The sequence below is a fragment of the Micropterus dolomieu genome, linkage group LG15, assembly GCF_021292245.1.
Source record: "Micropterus dolomieu isolate WLL.071019.BEF.003 ecotype Adirondacks linkage group LG15, ASM2129224v1, whole genome shotgun sequence".
NCBI lineage: Eukaryota > Metazoa > Chordata > Actinopteri > Centrarchiformes > Centrarchidae > Micropterus > Micropterus dolomieu.
The window spans coordinates 13039731-13066915 of NC_060164.1; the positions used below are offsets into that span (position 1 = coordinate 13039731).

General features: G+C 41.5%; 4 protein-coding genes across 15 annotated transcripts in view; 2 read left to right on the forward strand and 2 right to left on the reverse strand.

Moving 5' to 3' along the window:
• The window catches only part of wdfy4 (WDFY family member 4), a 40376-nt gene extending 37929 nt beyond the window's left edge, over nt 1–2447 (reverse strand). For 2 of the 5 annotated variants that reach the window (XM_046070234.1, XM_046070236.1), the window contains exon 1: nt 994–1468. In XM_046070234.1, coding sequence (XP_045926190.1) covers nt 994–1014 — 21 coding nt within the window. In that variant the 5' untranslated portion in view covers nt 1015–1468. Of the gene's footprint in view, nt 1–993; nt 1469–2189 lie in introns of those variants that run through there. The other 3 variants (XM_046070233.1, XM_046070232.1, XM_046070235.1) reach the window with 3 other exon arrangements.
• Nucleotides 2448–4412: 1965 nt separating this feature from the next.
• On the forward strand, nt 4413–11587 carry si:ch211-223a10.1 (putative ZDHHC-type palmitoyltransferase 6). Its single transcript, XM_046070036.1, has 10 exons — nt 4413–4711; nt 5290–5425; nt 5549–5659; nt 5777–5909; nt 7390–7568; nt 7746–7819; nt 7996–8158; nt 8249–8331; nt 9459–9649; nt 10024–11587. Exons 1-10 carry the CDS (start codon nt 4591–4593, stop codon nt 10507–10509), a joined length of 1677 nt encoding a protein of 558 aa, XP_045925992.1. The 5' UTR covers nt 4413–4590; the 3' UTR covers nt 10510–11587.
• Nucleotides 11588–11719: 132 nt separating this feature from the next.
• Nucleotides 11720–23688, forward strand: arhgap22 (Rho GTPase activating protein 22). 2 transcript variants are annotated; one of them, XM_046070034.1, is made up of 11 exons: nt 11720–11967; nt 12211–12310; nt 16501–16697; nt 17507–17594; nt 19682–19810; nt 19984–20194; nt 20292–20424; nt 20508–20581; nt 20951–21072; nt 21205–22222; nt 22314–23688. In XM_046070034.1, exons 1-11 carry the CDS (start codon nt 11965–11967, stop codon nt 22531–22533), a joined length of 2295 nt encoding a protein of 764 aa, XP_045925990.1. In that variant the 5' UTR covers nt 11720–11964; the 3' UTR covers nt 22534–23688. The 2 variants fall into 2 exon arrangements, with proteins under 2 accessions (XP_045925990.1, XP_045925991.1); XM_046070035.1 differs by lacking the exons at nt 11720–11967; nt 12211–12310 and adding an exon at nt 13512–13657.
• mapk8a (mitogen-activated protein kinase 8a) overlaps nt 22949–27185 on the reverse strand; it is a 12082-nt gene continuing 7845 nt past the window's right edge. For 4 of the 7 annotated variants that reach the window (XM_046070040.1, XM_046070042.1, XM_046070037.1 and 1 more), the window contains one exon: nt 22949–24973. In XM_046070040.1, the coding sequence (XP_045925996.1) occupies nt 24798–24973 (176 nt within the window). In that variant the 3' untranslated portion in view covers nt 22949–24797. Of the gene's footprint in view, nt 24979–26325; nt 26404–27185 lie in introns of all 7 variants that reach the window. The other 3 variants (XM_046070041.1, XM_046070044.1, XM_046070043.1) reach the window with 3 other exon arrangements.

Here is a 27185-nt window from a genome sequence, read left to right on the forward strand (position 1 = left end):
AAAGTGAGAAATCCTCAGACTGTGATTTCTTTATATATCCTGAGTTTAGTAAAATCCAAGTTATCTTTTAATCATACTTCCTTTGTCCATCCCACTTCCTCAAATAAATTTGTCCCAAGCCTTCAGCCCTCCTCCCCTACCCTCAGAGCACACTGTCTGCATTGAGAAATGACCAGACAGAAGAACAGAGCACTGGCAGGCATGTGCAATTTGCATTAACTGGTCATTAACCTCTGTGAGGTACCTACATGGTATCACCGATGCCTAATTTTAAGTAATTGGAAGCAAGCTTCAAATTCACCACTTGTGTTAACACTTAGTCACCAATAGTAACTGCAGAAGTTTGGGAATACCTAAACAGTCCTGTCCATTACAAGCAAAATACATTTGACAATTTAAGGTGAACATAAATAATGGCAAATCGGGACATTTTGATGCGATGGTGATGGTGATAAAATCCTAGGATGTTTTGTACCTGTAGGTGTTATCCCTAATATTGCAAAAGTCACTGTACATGTGAAATAATTCCTGTACAGTTTCAAGTACACAGGAGGCGGCTAATATGGGTGTTCCGCTTCACTGTCACACCAGGTGTGAATGAGGAGTCCCGCTCCCAAGAAGACATGTAAATGCAAGACTAATGCTTGACTAGAGCACCGTTTCCTCACTACAGTGATTTATTTTGGGCACTTTCTGTTTTGAGTCACACACTCACGATGAACAATGAAAGACATTGGTACAGAAAGACTGCTAAATTAAAGGGAAAAGCAGTTCACATTCCATAGAAATTCATGATAACTTTGATGTATCTCACGTGAGAATGTGTGCGAGAGACCAACAGCAAGAAAGCGTTGGTCTCTTTCTCTTCAATCAAGTACGTCAAAGTGAAAAATGCATATGATCACAGGTATAGTGACACTTCTGCCAACTTCAATACTCCTTTCAAAAAGAAAATTATTCATGCAGCACAAAGTTGTGTCCATATATTCTTACCTGTGCTTGTGTGAAAGCCATCTGGGAGTTTCTGTCATCTATGTTGGATTATTCCAACTGAGTGAGTGGTCTGTCTGTCTCTGTTCCCATGACAGGCGGAAAGACAAGCAGAGACCTGCTAAAATATGAATTGTGCCTATACTGTGCAGACCCTTTCTGTAAAACTACCCGCCCCCTTACTAATCTGCACCAAGTAGACTGAACTTTGAACAAGCAGAGCGACTCACATCAGCTGGCCCAGGTCATGTGCCTTCTTACTTCCTTAGAGAAGCAGAAGTGAAAAAACTGTTGTTTAGCTGGTTAGATGGGGCCCTCCCACCATAGCTCAAAGAAGAGTCCCTTGTCTTTTTATAGACAAGTCATGTAAGACTGGCATGTTATTAATCACAATGACAGAATCTCATGATTCACCAAAGAAGCCAGCAAACACAGCTTGTAATTTCTGGTTCATGTGGCTAATTTGAAGCCTTTAAACACCACTAAACTGCATGTTGTGTGTTTGTCTGCAGATAATAACTGGAAAGACATGCCTATTTTCCTGTGTTGAACAGTGTGTAAAAGGTTTAGTTAACAAACCTTTAACCGCATCAGAAAACATCCTAACAAATTGTGTTAGACATTGTAACAGAAGACCAATCAATTTAGTAGTAATATATTGGAATTTGGGGGGGGGGGGGTTACTTTTTTTGGCTCACTTGTTGGCCCTTTGCTCATTATGAGTGGGTCGTGTGGTTTTTTAGTGTAACTGCATTGAGATTGGGGAAACTGCTGTGTTTTTATTGGACATAAAAGCAACACTAACAAAATGTAGCTAAACAGCGCCATCTTGTGGGTTTTAATGGTACAGACATATGCTGACAGCAGCCAGATATTTTTTTTAAAAATATCCCAACAGAAGTCAATCATGTACCATGGACCTTTTGCTTATTTTAGCCATATCAGCAGGAAAACCACATGCGTAACTAATGACATGAATGATGCATATATGGTGAATGGTGCATGTTAACTCAATGGCGTGGTTTATTTGGGAATTACAACTAAACGAACGGCCATTATGAATGTGAGAAATTATACCTTCACTTTTATGAAACGTCATGTCTACAATGACAAAGAGTCTGCTTATTTTCATTACAAAAAAAACATTCAAAAGTTACCATCCACCCGCCGTTATGAACATAAATACCTCCAGCACTCACAGGAATCACTATCACCTGCTGAAGTCAGAGCCCTCTTTCTGGATACTCACGAGCTCCATATGGCGATTTAACCACCATTTTCATGCTATTTTCTTCCCTCTGCAGGCCTGCTCGGTGTTTCTTCCAGCCGATTGCGTCACTGTCACGTCATATTTGGACAGCTAGAGCTTTGTAGCTAATCTTAAATCGTCGTATTGTTGCGTCGGTGTTAACCCACAGTTGTGAGCTGACAGCACGTGCAATGGATACAACGCGTATCTCCTCACGACGCTGAAGTTAGCTTCCGATTCGGCAGTTAAGTTCCCCTTAACTTTCCACTTAAGTGAAAGTTAATTTACGTTGCTGAGCGACCGATTCTCCAATTTTTGCATCTTACTAGTGCTGTAGTAATCGAGACCGGTCTTAAGACCGCTTTTTGATGGTCTTGGTCTATCTCGGACTCGACCACATTTGCACTCGGTCTTGTCTCGGTCTCGGACATTGAGGACTCGAGATTTTATTTCAAGACCATAATATCAATAAATTGCTTTTTCCTTGTCTAATTTATTTGTTAACATCCTAACTTTGATTGGATGTAAAACATATTGCTTTAAATGCAACCAATTACCCTGATTAAAAATGTTTTGTTCCCGTTAATGACTTTCACCCCTATCTGCGATGGTAAGCATGGGAAAGGAGTGTTAAATATGATGCTTGTGTTGATTTCAGCTCTTAGTGTTTGTATGTGGGTGTTTTAATGGGAACGTGGATCTTTCAGATCAATTTGTGAAGTACGTATGATCTCGTTCCACATTTTTATTGTGTGTCATGTAATGTGGGGAATTGGTCTTGGTCTTGACTCAGTCTCGCCCTCCCTTGGTCTCGACTTGTTCTCAGTCCCTGAAAGTCTTGGTCTTGTCTCGGTCTCGATAAACTCCGGTCTTGGTCTCAATTTCGACGGTCTTGACTACAACACCTCTTACTGCTGTGAAAGCTGTTACGCATCTTAGGAAAAGCCTTAAGGCTGTCTGAAACACATTTTTAGATTTGAAAAAACTTTATTTTATTTGTGAAAATGAAAAAAGGGCAATTTCATTGCTTTTCTCCACATGCAGACCACATTAGACCAGGTCCAGATCCAAAACCACTATACCTAGAGCTCTCAAATCTGGACTAGATTGTCCCAGAGAGGCTAAAAATTTATTCTGTCTGTTAAAATGAAAAAAGGGTGATAAGTCAATGCTTTTTTCACAAAAAGTGACCTGGCCTTTCCACAACTCTCACTCTGATTGGTTAGTACTCCTTTCCTTTGCCAATCAGAGTCATTGACTTATCACCCTTTTTTCATTTTAACAGAATAAATTTTTCCCAAATCTAAAACCGTGTTTTAAAGAAATTTAGCCTCTCTGGGACACTGTAGGATGTGGTCTACACTTGAAAAAAGCAGATAAATTGTTTTTATTATTTTCACAAATTGAATAAAGGTTTCACAAATTGGAACCATGTTTGATTGAAACTTTAGCCTCTCTGGGACAATCTAGTCCAGATTTGAGAGCTATAGTGGTTTTGGATCTGGACCTGGTCTAATGTGGTCTGCATGTGGGTGAACAAGCAGTGAAATAGCCCTTTTTTCATTCAAAGTTTTTTCTAATCTAAAAAAGTGTTTCAGACAGAGTTAAGGCTTTGCCTAAAATGCATAACAGCTTGCGACAGCGGAGAATCGGTCGCTCAGCAACGTTAAGTTAAGTTTCACTTACGTTCCCCTTAACTTTCCCCATAACTGCCGAATCAGAAGCTAACTTCGGCGTCGTTATCCCCTCGGAGCCAAAAATGCACTCTCATTTCAGCCAGTGTCGCAAACACGCAGTGTCTGGACACTGCAGGAGACTATTACCTCCACCTTAAGTATTGTACGTTGCAGTAACCTATAAAATAATACGGTGAACCTGCATGTGAAGGTCTAAGATGTAAATAATCACTAGGCGTGATGCATTTTTCTTCGAATAACGTCATTAATGCCTTTCCTATTAGTTGTTTGCTTTCCAAATATTTCTTTTAAACTAAAACGTTCTCTGCAATTAAAGCGTTTACATTTCTGCACATATTTAGGCTGAGCATGACAAACTATAATTGCACAATAAAGTTTTAAGGTCTTCCTTTTAGGGACTAGTGTTTTGTTGACGCGGTGACATCACCAGTCATGTGACCTGCTGCAACCAACGAGCTGTCCAGGGCGTGGTCTGCATCAATCAGTTTAGCACTTTTAGCACAATGAAAGACCGTTACTTTGCAGCGAAAGACGATCTCCCTTCTCGCTTTACGTTATGATGTTGTAGCGACTTCGTCCGAGGATCTGATTTTGTTTCCGTTGCAGTTTCTGTCTGTGGAAATATTAGCAGGCCGCTTCTGTGCACCCATCATAATGCACCCGATGCCTGTGTTCTCCGAAAGCGGTGGAGACATATTTGACTGTATACAGAGAGGAAATATTGAGCTGTGTATACACTTCCTTCAAAATGATCGATCAGTCCTCAAGCAAAAAGGTAAGATAGAATGCAGTATAATAAAAGAGCGTGTCTTGATCTGGCCTCTACTTCCTGCTGTGATACGTCAGTATAACGCTACACAAAATTGCCAAGCTTTCCTGATCTGCTCATTATAAAGCCAGAAAGCTGCTGATGAACATTGTTTATCAAGAGGACCAACCTGTTATACTACATAAATCTGTAGTAGTCTACACATTTTGTCATGTTACCAGGCTAATGTATAGCATTGAACAACTATAATTTTACATTATTATTTTCAAAGGACCAACTTAAACTTTATCATGCTCCAGTGACTCCTGATGTGATTTTGTCTCAGAACCAAAGGGGAAACCATACCCTGCTGTCAGTCCTCCCTGAGATGGTATGGCACAGATCTAGGTGGACAGATCCTGTGACAGCACAGCACAATGTCACATTGTGCCAAAAGGAACCCAAACCCTGACACCAGATTGTTTTAACGGCCAACAGGTTGACAGGCCGTGCATTTATACCAGGCCTGTACTGTTAGTCACAGAGATTGCAGGTCAGTTAGAAGGGCTACATCTTTAAACCTGATGTGTTTGTCATCATACCAGGTTGGGGTGGTTTCACCCCGCTCCACTATGCCGCCCTCCATGGTAACCGTGCCATGGTCGAACTTTTCCTTAGTAATGGCGCTGACCCTAACCTGACATGTGATGCGGGACAGACAGCCTTTCATTTTGGCTGCAGGTGAGCATAAGTTGCATATTTAGGTGTTAAACAAACATGCCTGGATTCCTGAGGTGACAATGTCAAGATGTGAGCATTATGCTTTTCTGTGTCATAACAGTTTGTACTTTTGACTCCCATCAGACAAGGGAACATCTATATTATACACCAAATGATGCAGTATGGAGCTGATCTGCGCCTCATAGACCTGCAAGGAAAAACGTCACTGCATCATGCAGTCACGGGGGGCAACATGTGAGTGGAGGAAACAACACATCACAAACTTAATTGTTGTTGTCTTTTGTCTTGTATTTTTGTGACCACATGATCACACGTATTTTAAAACTGCTGACAGTTAGTGATCTTTCCCAGTGTTGCAGTGCACTATTTGTGGGAGACAGGAATGTTCCGGTTCTCAGACACAGACATGTACCAGGTGACACCCCTTCACCTGGCTGCATCCACAGGCAACACAGAGGTGGTCCGGTACTTGCTCAGAAACCAGGTTTGATATTGTCTTCACTCTCTCACTCACTCACATGCTCTAGTTGAGCAACAGTATGATCAAGCTTTAATTTAAAGTTTTAAAGCTTCATGGAAATGGACTTAACACACAACAATACACTTTACTCAAATTTAAGCTGCTTTTAATCACTTTTACCTCCTTGTTTTGGTTCTCAAGCCCACACATTTAAAGTGTGGTTAAGTGTCAGTCTCATTAACTGCTCATATAAAACTGTAGGCAGTTTGTATTTTCATCAAATAATCTTAGAAGAGCTTAACACCTGTAGTAAACACAACATACAATAGCTAAAAGCTGACATAAACAGCTGGCTGGTAAAAGAAAACAACCAAAAAAAAAAAATTTTCTCAGGCATTGGTAGCTTTAACCAGAGGTAAAAGCTAAACATTAGTACTTACATTTTAGAACACATCTCCTTTGGGAAACGATTGTTGCTGAATCCATAACAACGAAGTCTTTCCACTCCCTCATGGTCATAAATTGCTCAGTGTGGCTGTAAAGAAATTAAAATGTGATTCTGGTGTAAGCTGAGTTTCCATTTTACAGAATTAGCTACAATCTTATAAACTGCTCTGTAATAAAGCCTTTGAGGTGTTGATGCAACTCTACGGTCATAGTTTGTAGTGCTGTTAAATTGTATTCCATTATATTGTCTATGAAGATTCTCAGTCATCCAGGTCATAGTTATCCAACGAAGGTTAAAGTCAAGGGCAACTGGACTTGGTTGAAGATACTGTAAGAGGTTTCGTCCCTCATCCAAAGGACTTCTTCAGTTCTAACTGACTCGGCTATTTAACCTCAGTGGGGTCATTTGCCAGGGTCATTGATACCGCTGGTTCGTTAGTGTTCCTGGTTGCTGTAACGACAGTCGTTACAGTCATTGGGACTCCCGGTGGCCAAGACTGAACAACCATCGTTGGCATCTTCACCTGAGGCCAATAGGTTACTATTGTTGAGTTTCATGGGAAGTGATGAAAGGACAGCATTGTAAGTGGTGGCGTAGACCGCCTCCTCTGTTCAATGATGGCTTCTCGACCCTGGTGTAGATGGCTTCCTTGACACCTCTTTCAAACCATCCATCTTCTCTGTCTAAAATGTGCACCTGGTGGTCCTCAAACGAGTGTCCTCTGTCCTTCAGATGTAAGTAGACTGCAGAGTCTTGACCTGAGGAGTTGGCCCTTCTGTGTTGAGCCATGCATTTGTGTAGTGGTTGTTTAGTCTCCCCAATATACAGGTCTGTGCATTCCTCACTGCATTGGACCGCATACACTAGATTGCTTTTCTTGTGTTTGGGTGTGCGGTTTTTGGGGTGTACCAGCATCTGTCTTAGTGTGTTCTTGGGTTTAAAAAACACAGGGATGTTATGTTTGTTGAAAATCCTCCTGAGTTTCTCTGATACTCCAGACACGTATGGAATCACAATGTTGTTGGCGGTAGCGCCTCAATCCTCTGTTTGTTTCAGAGATGTGCTGTGGATGCAGTTGACCAGCAGGGTGCGACAGCGCTTCACGTTGCTGCAGAAAGGGGTGGAGTGGAGGTGTGCTGGACACTGCTGCAGAGAACAGGGTGCAGGATGCTCTACCAGAAGAACCACAGCGGCCTCACACCGCTGGACCTCAGTAAACAAGGGAAAACATTTAGGTGAATCTGCTGTCTCTCAGAATCTCTGGAAAAACACTGACTAGCAGGCCACTTCATGGTATAGTAACACCCCTCAGTACCTTTAAATATCCAGTATGTTCGCATTTCCAGATTACTTTTTTCTCTTGGGATCCTGACACTGATTAATACATTGCTATACTGTGTATTTTTCTCTAGACATCAGCAACTCACCAAGCTACTGAGTCGGTATATTAATGAGCCAATACACCACAAGCCCAGAGAGTCTCATGGTAAATTGTACTTGAAAATGTAGTTTCATGTAGATGAAAACAAGGATGATGATTATGATGATGAAAGTGGTGATGATAATAACGGCACTATAACATATTGTGCGTGTGCATTAATGTGCTGAGTTTTTCACACATCTTTTTATATTATATTTACATGACTTGTCTTTTCTCATCAGTTCTGTATTACTGGACACTGTTTTTTCCAACCCTGAGTGGAGCTTCCATCCTGCTGATAGCAGCCATGTTGGGAGGCTATGGGGGTCTAACCTGCAGTTTGCTCTTCCCCTGGCTGGCCAGAAGCATCTTCACACAGTACCACCGCATGACCACGTACCAAAGGTTTGACAAAAACTATTGTACATGTGACCTACAACCTATTTCACTGTTTGTTATAGCTCTCTGTTGACATAGCATTTGTCTTCCTTCCAGGTTACCCAACCCGGTCTACTTGGGAACCCTCATAGCTGGCTTGTTCCATTCCTTGCTCTGCTTCTATGGAAAAATAATGCCTAATATCCTTACCAAAATTAAGCACACATTAAGTCATTTCAATGCATATTTTTGTATTCTCTGTTGGTCTCTCCAACACTTTGGTTCAGAGAGGGATATCTCAACCAAAGGCCGGATTGCTTTATGATTTCGGACTGACAATCATAGGATGATTCCTATATATTATGGTGCCACAACAAACAACATTCAGCTCTAATACGATTGAATTCTAAAAGTGAAGCAATGGTCATGGTCCCCAGAGGCTGAATCCCAGTGTTTTATCCTCTGACCTTTCCTCAGAGCCACCATTATGCTAAATTTTCCACTTGTACTAAATGAATATCATACTTTTGCATAATGCTGTGATATTTGGTCATCACATTACAAGGTACATTTATTTGTCATATTACAACAGGTTTGTATAATGAGATGCAATTTTTAGTTCCCTTTATGCTACAAAGCAAATTATATAAATAGATCTATATAAACTATTTTAAGAGTCTAAAGCCTGGGAGAAGAAGCTGTTCTGAAGTCTGCTGGAAATACTTCTGTATCTCTTGCCAGATGGCAGCAGGGTGAACAGGCTGTGGCTGGGGTTGGTACTGTCTTTTAGTATCCTTTCGGTTTTACGCAGGCACCTCACCTCACAGATATCACTGATGCTCAGTAGATGTGTACCAATGATATTCTGAAAAGTTTTAATCACCCACTGCAGAGCCCTCCTGTCCTGGGCCGTGCACATCCCATGCCAGTTGGTGATGTTTCCGGTCAGGATGCTTTTTCTATTGCTCCTCTGTAAAAGTTGACAAGAATTTTGCCTTCTTAAGTGTTCTTAAGAAAAACAGCCATTTCTGAGCTTTCTTCACCAGCTTGGGTATGTGAGAGGACCATATCAGGTTCTCTGTGATGCTGGTTTCTAGGAACTTTTTTCCTGCTCCTCTCAGCTCTACATGTAGATAGTGTGTGTTTCTTTATCTCATTTTTTCTTTGAATACATTTGCATTGTGGACACTTCACAAGCTGTCTTGTGAATATTGTCAACCGACCAGTAATCCCCTAGTTGTCTTGCTCGTCCAAATATACTCAGTAAGTAAATGTAATAGTAAGCGTAATCCAGGATTTTGAAGTGGTCATCCTTAACATTTTGAATGTGTGTGGCCAACCAGTGCTCTTGTCCAGGTGTCGATGGTCCACTTCTCCCTAGTCGTCAGTTTGTTGTGTAAGATTTTGACTCAGGACCCGGGGACACTGGACAGAGCAGATGCAGATCCTCGGTTCTCCTGTATCGCTGACCTGGTGGAGACCAACCAAAGCCCTCACAGGTTCTGTCCGTACTGTGAGGTAAGACATTCACGCTGGTCATGGTTCAGAGAAATGCACACACAGTCCTTCTCCTCTTGGTGTGTGCCTTCACATGGTCTTCCCCTTCGAAAAGTTTCTGACACACCCCTGCTAAGGTCTTGCATGTCACAATAAATCAATCATGTGTGCGTTAAGTCTCTACAGATTAAGTTTTTATCCCATAGTGAAATTAAAAGGCAGTAGATGTCTGACAGATAGGAAATAAAACACAAAACTTAAGATAAGCTTTTGAAAAAGGTTGGCGACAAAGTAAAAGATCTTTAATATTTTAATTGTTACATCACACAAAAAGTGGGATTTGTTCTTACTAATGTGTTGCTCTCCTTCCCACCCTGTCTTTGCTTTCCTCATAGTTGTTTCTGCCTGACTACACTAAACACTGCAAGCTGTGCGATGTGTGCATTAAAGACTATGACCACCACTGCCTTTTCCTCAACCGGTGCATCGGCCGGGGTAACCACCGCCTCTTCCTCTTTTTCATCCTCTCCATGGTGATTGCCCACCTTCTTTTTGTTGCCACTGCAACAAATTACCTGCTTGACAAGATGCCTGCGGGCGGTCGCAGCTTGTCATTGTGGTTCACATTGTTAGGGCAGGAGTTCTGGGTTGTGGTAATGATGATTATGAATGCGCTGACGCTCCTTTGGGAGGTGTGGCTACTTACTGAGCAGTTTGATGCCGTCGCCACTGGAACGACCAACTACTTCCGTCAGTGCGAAAGCTCAGCACGACAGAGGTCGCTAGGACAGCGCTGGGCGATAGTGCTGTCCTTTCTGCTGGAGGGGCGAAGACGGGTGGGCAGCGGCCAAAGAGAAGACAAAACTGCCATAGACATTTAAATTTGTCATGTATCCAGCTGTCTTGAAATTGTTTCATCATCACTCACTTACAAACATGCATTCTCAGTTTACAGTCTTTGTGAGAATGTCCTCTTTAGATTTAGTATCTCTCTAATAACATATTACATGTTGTACTTGAATGTAAAATTTGGATATATCTTCATATTCTATTTTAGTAGACTGTAGAGTAGATTTGTCCACAAAGTGACTAGCAGGATAACTACCACTAAGAGGTTAGAAGTTCACCTGGTTTTTAGAGACCTCACTGAATACTTTAAGATAAAATAGTATTTTAATTAACTTGTTGGTTTTCATTGTTTTGTGTAAAGTACTGGATATTTTCCAAACTGTGTTTTAGCAGGGAACGCTCATATTCACACCTGTTTTTATATCCTACATCGGTATACTTTCTTAAAGTTATTGTTATTTTTGTTTTAAATATAAAAAATGTGTCATGGTGAAACGTTTAAGGTTGTGAAGATGTGTGCACTCATAATATTAGCAAGTCCTGTGATTTGATAATGGTAAATAGTGGGTACACTGAGAGGCTATTTTCCTGATGTCATTACCTCTCTGACCTGCCCCATGTCATTTGGGCCCCGACACTTCCTCTGCTCTCACTAATGGGACATTCTCTTTTCATGCCTTCAATTAAACACACTCATTTCCTATGTGTCCCGTCGGACCATATTTCTAGATTATAGATGATGTTCCCCACACCCCTCAGTGGCTGGTGTGTCTGGACTATGTGAGTGGCTGTGTCATGTCATATTATTTACTCTCTACTGTACTGTCTGTCAAGCACATGGAGTGGCACATAAGCTGCTGAAAATGAGAGCTTTTACTGTATTTCTCTGTCCCTAAATCAGTATTATTGTATTTAACTGGCTGCCATTTGTCCATATCCCATATAACGTATTTTATCTTTGGTGACAGTTTCTTTTGGTTTCCAAAATGAAACCTCATTTGTGCCATGATGTTTATAAGCTGTAGTGAAAATAATGTTTAATAAATAGAAAATTCACTGAAAGCTGTAATTTCTAAAAAAGAAACATTTCTCTTTCTCTTTAAACTCACTTTGTAGCTAGAGAGAAACAGAGCTTTTAAAGCTTGCGACCTTTTTTCTCGATTTACATAGAGAAATTACTAAGCCACTGGATTGTACTCTTTTGTGAGCCAAAAATGTACAGTAATAACATCTGAAAGAGAAACTCATATTTTTTTAGACAGACATCAGCAGTTTTCACTTCTCCATCAAGGCGGCTCACTTCCTTAGAGAGCGACAGACTGATAATTCAGAAGAGGACAGCAGGAGCGTGTCGCACAGCTGTGTTTTATTTCTCTGTAAAGCAGCACCTATCACAGCAGCTGCTTGGGAGTATGTGATGCCAGTCTTATCAGACAGAGAGTCTGGCTCCAGACTGAGAGTCATCTGGTCTGCCCATCCAAGATGACATGGCAAGTAATACATGCATGACTGTCTTTGTTTCCTTCCTTCTATCTGAATCTGTTCACTTCAGCATTCTTCAGGTGCACGTCATTGCTGTGTTAATGATGGCAGCTATAGTAGTCCCTTCTCTTTGGGTATGTGAATGTCATTGAATTTGGTTCCTAGTGATTATCAATTACGTAGAGGACTGAGATTTCATTATTACCCTTGTGTGTGCCTGTGTGTTGTGTTTGTGTCTGTTGTGGCTCTAGAAATGGCCTCATTGGAGAAGGATACACTGTACAGATGGGTTTTCTGCCATGAAACCATCCAGGATTCCTCTGACCAGTGACAAACCAAAGGAATTGGCAGGTAAAGCTCAGTTTTTAGTTTGTTTTGCAACAGTGATCATTGTATCAAGGAAGGTGATGATCTATTTTTTTGCTTAAGCTACAACTTTCTGGCTTTCTGAGCTCTCACATAAAGTTAAGCTTAAATTTTTTGATATTCATGGGACCCTGGGTCCACAACTTTTCTCTATCATTTCTATCTGTGTGAGATCTTCTCTGTTTGTCAGGGTGTGAACTGTTTTTATACAAGTAAAGAATTACATTGCCAAGGTTATGTTATTACTAATGCACTGCTACCTGCTACTGCCTTTATAAAGCCTCCATTAAGGCAGCTTAAAGTGTTTGTCATTGACCGAGATGGTTATTTTTTCTTATGAGAAAGCTCAGTCAGCTCTTCCTTCTAGCAGTGCCTCTGTGCTGCATTTTAGTCTCATCCAGCCTCTTGACCTGCAGCATTTATCTGCTTTATCACATTCACTACCAGGCAGATTGCCGAGTGACTGAGTAGTGTGGTATTTCCCCTTAGATTATAAATCTTAGTCTGAAGGAGTCAGAATACTAAATACGAGTGCTTTATAGTGGATTTTTGACAGCTTTTAAACACATGTCCACCCAAATTTATCATCCACCTGCAACAGTTCATAAGTGCAGGCAGTACAATGACTTGGCCAAACATTTAAACATTTAATGGTAAGAATGGTGTCAGCTAAATCAAATGTATTGATCTGAGGTTGTACTTCAGCTACAGACAAGGCCATAATCAGATCTTCATGAGCAAACAGCTGGAGGAATTGTGAAGACTGTAGAATGGCGGTGGAAAGAAATGGGTGGTGGAAAGAAATGGGTGACAAGACAGAGGACACACTGCCGGACATATTTATAGACGGTGAGAAATTGATACTGAGAGTGTGCAGCAGAAGGCTGAGAGAGAGAGAGAGAGAGAGAGAGAGAGAGAGAGAGAGAGGGAGAGAGAGTGGGCAGGGCTCGAGGTATGTGAGAACAACAGTACGCTGGGCCGGTGGGACAGAGAGGAGGAGTGAGACGAAAGGAAGGAGGGGAGGAAGAGGAGAGTGTGTGGTTACTTGCTTGTAAGTGTGTGTGTGTGTGTGTGTGTGTGTGAAATCAGACGGAGACAGTGTCCAAGTGCAAGATAGTGAGCCGGGGAGAGAGATGCTCGGAGAGGATGAGGAGTAACAGGGCGAGGCAGCAGCGAGAGACGCTGAGTGTGTGTGTGTGTGTGTGTGTGTGTGTGTGTGTGTGTGTTTGAGAAATAGTGTGTGAACAGAGGGATGCAGTCATGTCTCTGTGAGAGGGAGCAGCACAGCAACGGTAACCATGCTGAGCCCCAAGATAAAACAGGCACGCCGGGGTAAGCACAGTCCCTCCTCCCCTTTCTCCATCCCTCCTCTGTGCCCCATCTCTTTTCTCTCATTCTTTGCTCCCTTGCCTCTGTCTGTCCTCCCTGCAGTCCATCTTTTTCTTTCCCTCTCTCGCTGCCTCTGCAGAGCTCCATCTGTCCTGCTGTCTTTGTAATAATGTAACATCAGTATTGTTGTCAGTGCTATCATTGATAATGACATCAAAAAGGTGTAACAGCGCCATGTTAGCACTGAATCTGCACCAGTGCCAACCTGAGTTTTTTTTGGAATGTTTTTGAAGTGTTGAGGCTTTATCTTCTGTGTCCAATAATCACTGAGAGTTAACATGCTCTACTACAATGTAATCTCTTGCTTCTCATGATTATACTGTCCTCGCTCCTAGAAGATTTGATTCTGATGGAGACACTGTGGGTTGTAGTAAACATGGCTGCTGGAAAGATAATCCTCCCTCCAACAATGGTGTGCATCCTGCCATGTTCACACCTGAAGACATAACTTCATCTCTATCTGCTCAGGGTTTATTGGGATAGTTAGTAGGCACGGTGGCTTTGAGCAGGTGACAGATAGGTCAGAGCTGGTGAAAGGAATGCAGGGCTCTCTACTCCTGTGAATCACAACAGCTGACTGTCAAACAGTTCCTCTAACACAGGGTAAAATCCACTTGTGGCCACTGAAGTCAGGACACCACATATACATGCCTCTCATGTGACTGTGTGAAGATGAATAAGGAAGCTGTACATCACAGGACTATCTCAGGGCGCTGAGATTATCATGATGCAGAGTATAAATACTTGCTGTGCTCTTTGTAGCAATCGACACATGTTGTTTCAGGTGGTTTGGGGAGTTGTGACAGTTGCCAACTTATCACCAAGAAATGGACGAGCATTGGTTTTTAGAGAAGAACATCCACGTGATTTCTGTTTAAGAAGCTTTCCACTTTGACAGAAAATAAGTTTCCTCAAATTCTCCTTGAATCAATTTCACATTTTTGTAAGAAAATGGACAAAACTGAGCGATATTTTGGCGAGCAGCAGCTTCAAGAACCCTTACTTTTGTGTGTGCGTGTGCGTGCGTGCGTACGTGCGTGCTTGCGTGCGCTTAGGCAGGGTTGGTGCCTTGTTTCTCCCCTGGCAGGCGTTGTCTTATTCTTGACCAGCCGTAAAAGTAAGACTATACAACAGGATGGGATGAAGAAGTGCCTCTTCTTTCTCCTTCACAAACACAGTTGGAGTACAGCAGCCACTTCAGTTTGCTTGCCACGTTCTGTGCGCTTGCCATCTCTCATTTGCTGTAATGGTATTCTCCTTTGATTAGATTCCCAGCTCTGCTCCTCCTCTGACCCTTTTATGCAGCATCATCCAGGGCAAATTCATACAGCATCACAGAGCTGGATCCGCACTCAGAGCCGTAGATAAGACCAGAATCTTAAGGCAGTCAATTAGTCTAGAATCTTAAAGCAAGATGTTATTGGTGTTTGAGGACTTTTACTTGTTTACTTGTAAAGCACCCTGAGGCAAATTGTGATTTGTAATATTGGGCTATTTAAATAAAAATGAATTGACTTGACTTCATACTTCCACTATATTTCAAAGGGAATTGTACTTTTTACTCCACTATTTTTTTTACAGCTGTAGTTACAAGTATATTTACAAATTAAGATTTTATGCACAAAACATGATCAGTTTATAAAATATGATGCACTGTTATAGATTAAAATACCTAAAAGTAAATGATAATTAGCTCCACTTCAAACAACTTCTGTTTTATTATCACTTATCATTAGGAACATAATAATAACATACGAGTGAATATATATAATTGTTTTAAATATGAGGGGATGCACTTAAAGTAACATTATTTTCTGAAAAGATATCAATTTGATCCTTGTGCACTAATTGTAAAAATTAATTGACAGTAGATTAACAAACCGGTTCCTCTCTGAGATTTCCGGTCTCTTTTTTAAAGTACAATGCGCAGCCATGTCTGCTGTATTAATAGACCCTGCTCTGCCTGCTTCTGCTGTGAGCATACAGTTTTGCTAATGACTGCTTCATCTCCAGTCTTCTCCTTTCAGTCATGACTCTGCAAATGAAGGACATCCAGAAAGGGGAGAAATGAAATGTCCAGACAGAGAGCTGATAAGCAAGAGAGAGACAGAGGAAACAGGAGAGAGATTTCAGTCCAGGCCCTTGCATATACCTTCCCTGCTGTTCTCAGCAGAAAACAAGATGCAATTAACAGGAAAAAAAGACGCCATTGATTTCTCTATCCTCTCCCTCTGCCTTCTGTTTATCTCTCTCCCTCTTTCTCTGACTCCCTGACTCCCTAGGCATTGCTCTAGTGTCACTGTTTCTGCTCTATACCTTTGGCATGCCTATGCTAATATAGAATCCTTGCGTGTAATCAGTCTGTAGCAGTTAAAGCACAACCTGATCCAAAGCAGAACTGCTTTCTGTACAGTGATGAAATTGGAAATAATAATTTCCCTCATTAATATCTGAAACACATAATAAAATGTAATAGAATAGATAGATGGAATTCATCTTAAAGCGGGATATATTTGCTGCAAAATGGAGGTCATGTCTTGGTAGATTGACATAAGAAGAAGTCTGGATGCATGGTCAGGCCTATGGGCTTAACAGTACCCAAGGAAGACTGTCTCTGGGTATATTTTTAGAATAATAGCATAACAACAGAGAAAGAAAATCCCAAAATAAAATGTATCCTCTGTCTTTATGTAACTCGGTATATCTCTCTCTGTCTCACTCATTACCATTCTTAATCCTCCAAGCCTCCTTTCCCTCACTTTATCTGTATGTGTGTGTCCATGCAGCACGGTCCAAGAGCATGGTGCTTGGTGAGTTGTCCCGGGTCTCCAGGCCCTGCTCTCCTCTGGATCAGGAGAAAGCACTGAAGGCAGGCTGGCTTAAGAGACAGCGGAGTATCATGAAAAACTGGCAGCTGCGTTGGTTTGTCCTGAGGACTGAAGCTCTGTATTTCTACAAGGACCAGGATGAAACCAAGGCACAGGTGACACTTAAAAAGTAACACATATATATGTATAGTTACCTGATGTCACCTGTTTCCCCAGGAGGCTGCACTACTGTTTGTTTCAATTCATTTTGGTTTGGAGCCTGATACATATTCAAGCTTCATGAATTCATCTGATAAGTATTTTCCCCCAGGGCCAGTCAATCCATTGTGTGTTCTCCAACTTAGAAAATCTCTTATTGACCCTTTTAAATCAGACAACAAAATACAAGCCCTCAAGGAAAATGAAGCACCGTTTTGCATTGTGTGGCCATGGTTTTTAAAGCTACATTATCTTGCTCTTATCCTAATAATTTTGGTGTCAAAATATATCAGGATAACTATCCATTCATCTTTCACACATAAATCATCCTCTATTAAGACATACCCACACTCTCAATTTAAGTTGTAGTATGTTGTTATTGTCCTGACACACACACTGATAATGTTGTAACTACCTGCCCTGCGCTTCTGCTGTAAGCACTTAAGAGGTGACCTTTGGCCTTCTCTATGCTGGAAAGATCCAAAAGCCAAGAACATCAGGAAGCGCCAAAGGGATAAATAGATGAAGAGATGTTTCCCTGAGTCATCCCTCCCTCCATCATCATTACCTCCCTCTGTTGGACAGATGCCCAGATCTCACTGTACTCTATAATGTTTAACGCGGACTACATGTCCAAGTCCTGAACCACTAATTGATTTTTTGTTTGGACCTTGAATACTTTTGATACAGGTATTTTCCTCATACCTGCCTGTCTGTCAGTCTGTGTTTCTGTCTGTCTCAAGCCTACATGTTCTTTCTCCTACAGGGTTGTATTCCTCTTCAGGGCAGTCAGGTCAATGAGCTGCCTGCCAATCAGGATGAGCCTGGCCGCCACCCCTTTGAAATTATTCCAGGTGAGTTGGCATGGTGACATGGTGTTGCGTAAGGAAGTGACAAAGTAAGTAAGTAAGTCTTGTTCAAGTGATGCTGAACCATCTGTTTATCACTATCTCAGCCAAACAGAGAAAACACTGGGCTCACTTTAGATTTTTTATTTAAAATGTTATGTTTCATTATGATCAAGCACATCTAATATCATTTCCCACCAATAGTAAAAATGTTTTTTGCAAAAAAAAGACATCAAGATCAAAGCTGGATTCAGGCTAAGAGTGCAAAACCTAGCAATACCTGCCACCCATGAGTTTTTGGTGTTCAGAAGGTTACGAAACCCCAAAGTGGCAACAACCGCTAGAACATTAACCCAATACCAGGTTTGCTGTATTTGTCTGTGCTTCTACAAACCATACTATACATCCAACAGGTCATATCCTCTGTATAAACCTTGTTGACCCAGACTCAATGTAATAAATGGAAAAAAACTGAAGTGAATCTATAGCTACATACGAGCTGCATACACACATGCATGAAATATACAGAACAACAGAAGGGATGTGTCTGAGTGTTAAACAAGGACTTCATTCATTTCTGCTCTTGATAGCGTGGGGTTGGCATGATTGTGGTCAGAACAGTGGACTGTATGTACCCCACAGAGATCAGGGGGCATGCTTGATAGAGAGATAGAAAGAAGTTGGAAGCTGTACTTGAATAGATATGAAGTTGCTAGTTGGAAGATATGAGATAGTTTGTACAGTGACTGGCTTTGATGGTAACGCCTCTGTTCTCTCATGGAATGGCATCTTGGGTCATATCAGCATCAATTCCCCTGCAAGCAATCATTATTTTTAAAGGCTGCCACTGCTCAATTGTCCACAGGCAGTACAGGTTCAACATGGGCCATTACTGCAGCAGGGTCACTAACACCCTGACAGTTTATCCTGGGGATGAGGTTTCCATTAATGATGGTAGTAAGTAAATGTTTCTTAGTGTTGATTATCAAAGAGGATGTAAATTAAAAATACTATGCTGTAATGTTTCTGTATTGAAGGACATTTCAATACAGACTGAAGTATTTTATATATGTACCCTTCTGGCTTTTTGCATTGTCAAGATTGACAAGCTCTTCGTGTAAAATATCACTTTTACAGGAGTGAGTAATTGGCTACAACTAGATAAAACGTGTTGCATTAGAGGCAATGCTGAAACACCTATTCCCTTACAAATAAATGGAGACCAAAGGCTGCTATAAGTTAAGAAAAACACATTCAAAAATGTAAACATTATGTTGTGCTTTGGAGAATGGTTGGCAGTCTTGCAAACTATATGCAGTTTGTACTAAATTAGGGTAAAACATGCAAATATACTGGTGTGGCCTTTTAACATGTGAGATGGTGTCTAGTGTAATTTTATAGAGAAAGTTTGTTAGTGAAAAGATGCAGAAGAAAAGGTCCTGGACAGAGAGAGACTGAGTAAAAGGGATGGCGCAGTTGCTGCTGTCCACAGGGAGCACTTCTCTTTCTGGGTCATTTGTCTCACACACAACACACTATGTACCCCAGTGCAGGAGTTAGTTATGAATACAGGTACTGATATATAGCCTAGATAGCAAGGCATATGCAACTCCTACCAAATCCACTTTGAAAATCTCTTTCTTTTGGATTGGTTTCATAAGGGTTTCATCAGTATGAAATATAAGAATGAAATTTTATGAATAGCAGCTTTGGTGCTTTTATCTCCATCTGAGTAGTGCTTCCACCTCTTCAAAAGCAAGTGATTACAAAGTCACATAAAGAGAGAGAATTTCATATTGTGTAATCAAAGCTAAACTGAAATACACTAAAATGTCAAACTAAAATGTCAAACCGGATGGTATCAAGCTGCGTGCAGCCAGAGAGAGGAGAGGCAGAGCTGCATGACTGTGCCTTTGTACTTTACAGGGGGTGCTGGAGCTAATAAGGTTATTGGTTGTTTACAGATTATGTGATTAGAAAAGTAATTTGCAAAAGTGGTATCTTATCTGTGTATGATTACGAAGCACAGTGGATTTGCGATGTGCTCGTCATTTAGTCCTATTGATCCAGAAAATAATATGCTTGTGTTTTAGGGGGGACTGGAGAAAAGGATCGGACAGGTATAAGCCATGAATCTTTCCTGTTGATGGCCAGCTCTCAAAGTGACATGGAGGAATGGGTCAGAGCCATACGTAGAGTAATATGGGCTCCACTCGGAGGAGGTGTGATTCTTAAACAGACGCATACACACAAATATCTACAGCATTGTTTACTGTAATTAAATAAATACATTATTACTGCTTTAAAGGGGGGACCTAAACCTCTAGGGTACACATAAGGAAACGTTCTGAGCTATTAATGACCTGTTTGGTGTTTCTGTATTGTGTGGCTACAGGTGTCTTTGGGCAGCACCTAGAGGAGACAATGTTGTACGAGACCCAGTGTGGCCCTCAGCGAGTGGTCCCTGTGCTGGTCGAACAGTGTGTATGTTTCATACGTGAACATGGGCTCAAGGAGGAGGGCCTTTTCCGGGCCCCTGGGCAGACCAATCATGTCCGTGAGCTGCAGGATGCGTTTGACCGTGGCGAGAAGCCAGTGTTTGACAGGTGACGCAATGGGAGGGGGCATTTTATCTATAGCAGTTTGCCAAGCTATAATCTATGCTGGATGGTATTCTTTATGTACGCTTTCTGTCTCCTACAGTACCACAGATGTCCACACAGTGGCATCACTGCTAAAGCTGTACATACGGGAGCTACCGGAGCCTATAATCCCATTCTCCAAATACACACAGTTTCTCTCTTGTGCTCAGCTTCTTACCAAGGATAAAGCAATGGTAATTGCATGTCGGCTTAACACTTTACTGGCATATTTCCAAACTCTTGCCTTGGTAATAAACATGTCCCATTTTTGTTCAAGGGTATCACAGAGCTAGGCAAACAGGTAAAATCCCTTCCACAGGTCAACTACAACCTCCTTAAATACATCTGCAAGTGAGTAGACACTTTTTGTCATCTGTATATATCAGCAGTTGTTCACCTCACTGATGCGACTGATTGATTTTATTATTGCTGTTCGTTTCCATTCACTGTTTGATGATTGAGGACTTGTCACCATCACACAAGAGAAGTCACATTCATTACACCCACATCCTTGTCATCCGTGTGTTTAATTGCATGTCTTCTGCATCTATATAGATGAGCCCACATGTCAGCCAGAATCATGACTCAGTCCTCCTTTTCATAAGTTTGCATTTTACTATATAAAGAACCAGGGGTTTCTTCTCATTGTAAGCAGAGCAGTCAACACTGCTGATTTTATGTGTGTGGAAATAAGTTCTGCTTTTGGTTGTGTCTGCTCAGGTTTCTGGACGAGGTTCAATTTCACTCCAATGAGAATAAGATGAGTGTTCAGAATCTGGCCACTGTGTTTGGACCCAATATCCTTCGGCCCAGAGTGGAGGATCCAGTTACTATGATGGAGGGTTGGTGATAATGTCAACATGTGTTAATTTGCAGCAACATTTGTGACGTAAAATTGCTTTCTTATCAATATGTACAATGGCACGAAACATATCACTTCAGCTGTATACATATGTGTTTGTTATTATAAACAGGAAGTTCACAGGTGCAGTATCTGATGACTGTACTGATCAGTGAACACGCCAAACTTTACCAACAGGAGGAGCTGAAAACTGAGACAGAGATTCCCCCACAGCAACAGCAGAGTCCTATCAAACGTAGCAAAGTGGAATGGCTCTCACAAGAAGACACTGACCCCCAACCCTCCTCAGGCACATGTTCCAAAACCCTTAAAGAGAAATCCCAATCTTCCACCCCTTCTACAGAGAGTAAGCCGACTGCACCGAGCCCCATTACAACATCTGAGAAGGGTGAGGATGGTCAGATTGAAGAGAAGGGCAAAAGCAAGATAGAGGAGAAAGTGGACAGAAAAGCAGATAACAAAACTGAAGGGAAAGGTGAAAGTGAAGTAGCTATTAGCCCAAGTAAACAGTCTAAAGCCCTGCCCTCCTGGAGGTGCTCCTTCAAAGGCAGTGCAGCATCTGGTGGCACGAGGGGGAAAATAGGGGGGTCGGCAGGGGATGTGTCAGCAGCTGGTGGGAGCAACTGGCTGATGAATGGCCTGTCGTCCCTCCGAGCTCACAGGCGCACCACCTCATCAGGTGAAAGACTTAAAGACTCTACTCTGTCTCTGAAGGATTCTACACTTTCCCTTAAAGAGACCACTCTTTCACTTAAGGACTCACAGAGAGACTCTGAGGAGGACTCCCCTCAAACAGCCCTTTCTCACAGAGCCCTCCACCAATCCCACAGGCTGTCTACCTATGACAATGTTGCCCCCTCCAGTCTGAGCCTGCCTGCTGACACCTCGTCCATGTGGACGTCATTTGAGATCTCATTGACGGAGCCAGAGGGAGGTGATAAGTCAATAAAATTAGGGCAAAGTCAGGAGAGACCCACAGAAGTGGGGGACAGTACAAATACCCTTGATCATGGTGCAAGCGGCACTGAGGAGGATCTCCCAGGAACAAATGAAGGTCTCGCCAACATGCTGACCCAGGTCAAGCAGGAGCTAAAGAAACAGAGGACAAGCTATGAAACCTGCATTCGCAAGTAAGAATGAGTCACTTGTCATTTCCTGTCAAATAATCTATTATATTAGCATAAGGTGTTTTTTTATAAACTATTTTTCCTCTTCTTTGAGGTTGGAGGAGTCCTGTTCCAAATACCAGTCCCAAGTAAACTGCCTTGAGGAGGAGCTGGACCAAGAGAAGAAGAAGTGCCACATGTTAGAGATCCGACTTAGGAACTCGGAGAGGGCTCATCAAGACGCAGAGAACCGCAACGTTCTCCTCCAGCAAGAGATGGAGGAGTTCTTCAAAACCCTGGGAGATCTGACCACAGGAGCAACACGGACCAACTAGATCAGGCCAACCTGCCTTCATCTGGTCCATCAGAGGAGGAGGAGCTCAGTTACTGGGAAGACCAGCCAGCCCCAAAGCTTTGAAGACCAAATACCTCTAGTGCAGTACTACTTGCCATCGCGTCCTCTTTAGTACAGCCGTCTTGTGCCTACACTGAACAGTGCCGGTGCCAAACAAGAACTCCTCTGGACCAAGCACCTCTCATTTTACCATTCCACAAAATTCCTTCTAGCTGTTTACACCATAGGTTATTTAGCTGCTTATTTATTGTGATTATATTCCTCTGTAAGAGAGCAGAAAAAGCCTTATATATGAGGTACAGGCTTTCCATACACAACCTCTTCATTTCCGCTTAGAACTCATGTTCTTGAAAGAACTGTTAACTTGACAGTCAAAGAAACAACAATGTGAGACATTAAAATTCAACTCTTTTATTTGCTGGAGTTGAAAGTAGACAGTTTCCATTTCTGATGTATCTAATTAGTCTGTTAGTGAGGCAATTTCAGATCCAAAGGCTAAAATTCACACAACTGGCCTTACATAAACACATCACAACAGGTTCACTCTTTGCTGTCAATGTTTGGCCTAAACATCAGATGTCTGCAGCATCATCCCAGTAGTACTGAATGGCTTTCCTTTCTTTCCTCTAAATGTACCTGCACTAAAACCAGATTTGCTCAGAGAAAACTCATGCGTAGTCTATTCTATCTTTTCTAATTTTGAGGAGGTGGAGGAGAGGAAAACCAAAAAAAGACGAAGCCACAACAGTTGAGATGTGGTCCAGAAAGGGTCAGGACATGCGTCACAAGCTCCAAAGTGCATTCTGGGAGATGATGCTAGGGGTTACTGCCTGGAGTGCCCAACTATGAAAAGGGCATATGGGACAGGTTGGGAATTTGAGCCATCAAATACATCCAAAGGTTATCATGGTAGGTAGCAAATGCCTGTTTCCTGACTCTCAGAAAACATACATCTACAGTAAAATGTACAGATCAATCACTGACTATACTAATCTATGAATTATATTGCACACAAAACAAAAAAAAACAAAAATGCATATAAATAGTACTTCTGATCGAAATGTACATTACATACAATAGACACCTCCCTAGCTTGAAATAAATAAATAAAATAAATAAATAACAAATAAAGACAATAAACTGAATCTTTTTTTTTTCGCATTTCTTTCGAATGAAGTGTGCCATGACCTACATACTGTATCTTGAAAAACCTATGTTTGAGTGTGTGTGCATGTGTGAGGTAGAACTCAGAAAGACGCACCACAGAAGAGAGGGGCATCTGCCACGGAGAAAATCATCAAACTGAGTAAGGGCACTTAAATTAAATATCTTAAATATCAGACAGTTGTGAATAATGTCTGAAAGAACCTGCCAAAAGGGTAAAGTGACTAATTTAGACTTAGTCTCTGGTGACATTCTCCAAATACAGAACTCATTCTAGCCAGTGGAGTGGCCTACATTAACTTGTTACAGTGCTTACAGTAATTACTGGCTCCTCCCTATGCCACATTTCTATTCACTTACATTCACCCTGTTCTTCCTTATCCAACAGACTATCACCTACAAATTACATCTAAGTAAATAAACAAGTGAATATACAGTCAGGTTAACAGTATGCTATAGTAAAAAAGAAATTCAATGTCAGGGTAACAGACCATTTGACTGCTTGTCAAGATGCACACAATCAGAGGTGGCATAATACTAAGAAATAAGCTAACTTGGATACACCAAGGGATGCTTTCTACAAGAAAGATGAGCAACAAAAAATCATCCATTTGCAATTTGGATCCAAGATGAAATGTGCTATGGTCTACTGTTAAAGAGAGAATTGGTTGAGATTCATTCAAATGTCCCAAAAACAATACAAAAATGCCAAAAGAACAATTCAAAAATATACTCAAAATAATACTGCAGTGCTAACAGTATGGTGTTCGACTGTGTTGCAGTAGCTAAAAAACAGCAATGTGTAAAGTACACTCGAATCCCTCTCTTTCAAAACATACATCACATCAAAACATACTCTGATTCTTTGCAGCAAAAATACAGTACTAATGATACAATTTCAAACCACAATCATTTACAGCAGTATAGGGGGAGAGGGGAAATAAAAACAAACTGTACATTAAAAGCGCAGCTCTACAAACTAACATGAGAAGTTCCATTGGCGTAAACCCTGTCTCATCACACACAACTGATGAGGAAAGATTTGTGTGTGTAGGTGTGTGTGTGAATTGTATGTGTGCGTTATCTGCAGCAGGCCAGTGCACCCAGAGAGGTGTGGCTGTCCAAGCTGCTATCTGTTTCAGAGGTCAAGGTGGGGTCACTGCTTGGGTCTGTGGGCTCTGTGGACATGGATGAAACATCGTTGGCTGAAGAGGAGGAGGACGTGGGCTGAGGGGGGCTGTCAATCACTGCTGCACCTGTGCTGCGAAAAACACACGTCAACGAATAGGTTTCATTGGAATACACAGGATACTGCCATTATCTGATGAGTCACATATGCAGATGTAAGCAGTGCCTCAAACTTTAAAGGGGACCCTGGTGCTTTCCCAATTTAAGGCTACATCCATACTACTACGTGTTTGAGTTTCAAAACGAAAACAATCTCCGTCCACACCAGCGTGTCAGCTGTGTTTCTGAATTGATCACAGTCTATATTAAAACGCCTGAAAACGCACATTTAGTTTCCATTCAGGTACACTGGGCATGCGCGTGCCGGTGTAAACAAGAGGCAGGTTGTCTACACTGCAGCTGCAGAAGATTTAGCAAAAGAAAAAAAAAAGAAAGTACTACTATAAATGAATAACCCCACCAGTGATTTTGCATGGACCGACAACAATGTGAAACTGAAAGTAACACAGGAGTAACAAAGAGACTGTGGCGGCATAAAACAGACTGGAAGTCATTTTTAAAACAAAAATGGGGTCAGCAGCGTTTTCAAACGGGTCCGTTTTAAGTCTTTGGATTCCCAAACGTAGCAAAAGGTCTCCATTTTAAAACGAAAATATAGTATTGTAGATGTAGCCTAAATCTATGGGAAAAAGTATTTTGTGGCTGATGTGCATCACGTGACAGACCCGGAAGTTGTTATTCCACAGTTTGGCCATTATGTCAAATTGGTTTCAAAGAACAGCACACTTATATTATATCATCCATCCATCCATCCATCGTCAACCGCTTATCCTGTGTACAGGGTCGCGGGGGGCTGGAGCCAATCCCAGCTGACATCTGGCAAAGGCGAGGTACACCCTGGACAGGTCGCCAGTCCATCGCAGGGCCACTTATATTATACCACTACATAAAATTAACCGGATCTTCCATATAGCTTCTGCATTGTGGAGCACCACAAGATCAAGCGCACTAGAGATTTCTTTTCTTCTTTCATATTAGGTCCCCTTTAAGTTCCCTGTAAGCTCTGATTTGGTCATTTGCAGGTCAAAAAGTGAAACAATTAAAGTTCTACAGACATTTGACAATTTCAGTTACATATTTTCTCTGTGATCCCCTAGATGTCTAGGTTAAACCTGCACAGCCCCACATACGTTCTTACTGGGTTGTATGCATATAAGAAGTATGCAGTAACATTCATAAAATAAAACAAAAAGTATTAGCATTTTTGCTTTATTCACTCATACAGGGTGACAGGGTGTCAGAATCTTGTGAAACAATACCTTGTAAAAGGTGTACCAACAACAAAAATAGTATTGATTAAGATTCAATGTAATTCATCTTTTCCACCCTCTTTTTGGCTAACGTTATAATGATTACTCACCTAAAGGAGGTGGCTGGCCTCTTATCACTCCATTTTTTGTCCACTCCTCCCATTCGCTTACTTCTTTATAAATTAGCACTAAAAATGAAAGAACAGGAGAAGGTTAGGTTTGGCAGGAAAAACAGAGAAATCATCGATGCAATTATCACAGTATTTGATACACATTTACATGTAAAGCCAGAGTGTATTGCATACTGTACAGTCCAAAGAGCATCATGTTTCTAATTTGGACAGGCTGTGCTGGTGTGACCCTTCTAAAAAATGAGTGAGGGGTCATTATCACCTGGCAGGGGTTAGGATGAGCTCATCCTGCTGCGCAACTGTAAGTGATATTTACTCACAATCTTAAGCCCTCCCATGCCCCACAGAATCAGGTTCCCACAGTGGAAAACACTAACTGAGAGGCTTTAAAAAGGGGATTTCAAGTCACGCCATGCAGCCTGTGGCAACTACAGTGGAGATACAGAGCTCCTCGGGAAACAATGTCTGTGACCTAATGACTGAATGTCTACACATTCGCTGGCTGTCCCACTGGATTTCGGTAGACATAGTTTATTTTTGCACTTTCCATGAATAGATTCATCATTACATCACCACTGATGAACTAATCACATTCATTGTAAAACACATCTGATTTGCACAAAGAATAAATCTATTAACTATAGTGGATTACTTTAATAGTGACAGCAGTTTTGCTCAATTAACCAGCTGGATCGGTAGCTAATTGGTAACACCAAAATTCAGCTATGTACACTGACTTCTTCACCTATGACCCATTTTCTGAAGTGGTAATACAATGTGGAGACCCTACTAAATTTCTAAATGTAAATTTAATCAAACTATTAACGTCTACTATTACT

Bases quoted from the DNA above. Each gene is read 5' to 3' on its own strand.
- si:ch211-223a10.1 (XM_046070036.1), top strand. From the start codon at position 4,591: ATGCACCCGATGCCTGTGTTCTCCGAAAGCGGTGGAGACATATTTGAC. The intron at 4,712-5,289 runs GTAAGATAGAAT...TCATCATACCAG, and splicing joins ATCAGTCCTCAAGCAAAAAG to GTTGGGGTGGTTTCACCCCG. The intron at 7,569-7,745 runs GTGAATCTGCTG...ATTTTTCTCTAG, and splicing joins AAACAAGGGAAAACATTTAG to ACATCAGCAACTCACCAAGC.
- arhgap22 (XM_046070034.1), top strand. The intron at 12,311-16,500 runs GTAAAGCTCAGT...GTGTCCATGCAG, and splicing joins CAAACCAAAGGAATTGGCAG to CACGGTCCAAGAGCATGGTG. The intron at 22,223-22,313 runs GTAAGAATGAGT...CTCTTCTTTGAG, and splicing joins TATGAAACCTGCATTCGCAA to GTTGGAGGAGTCCTGTTCCA.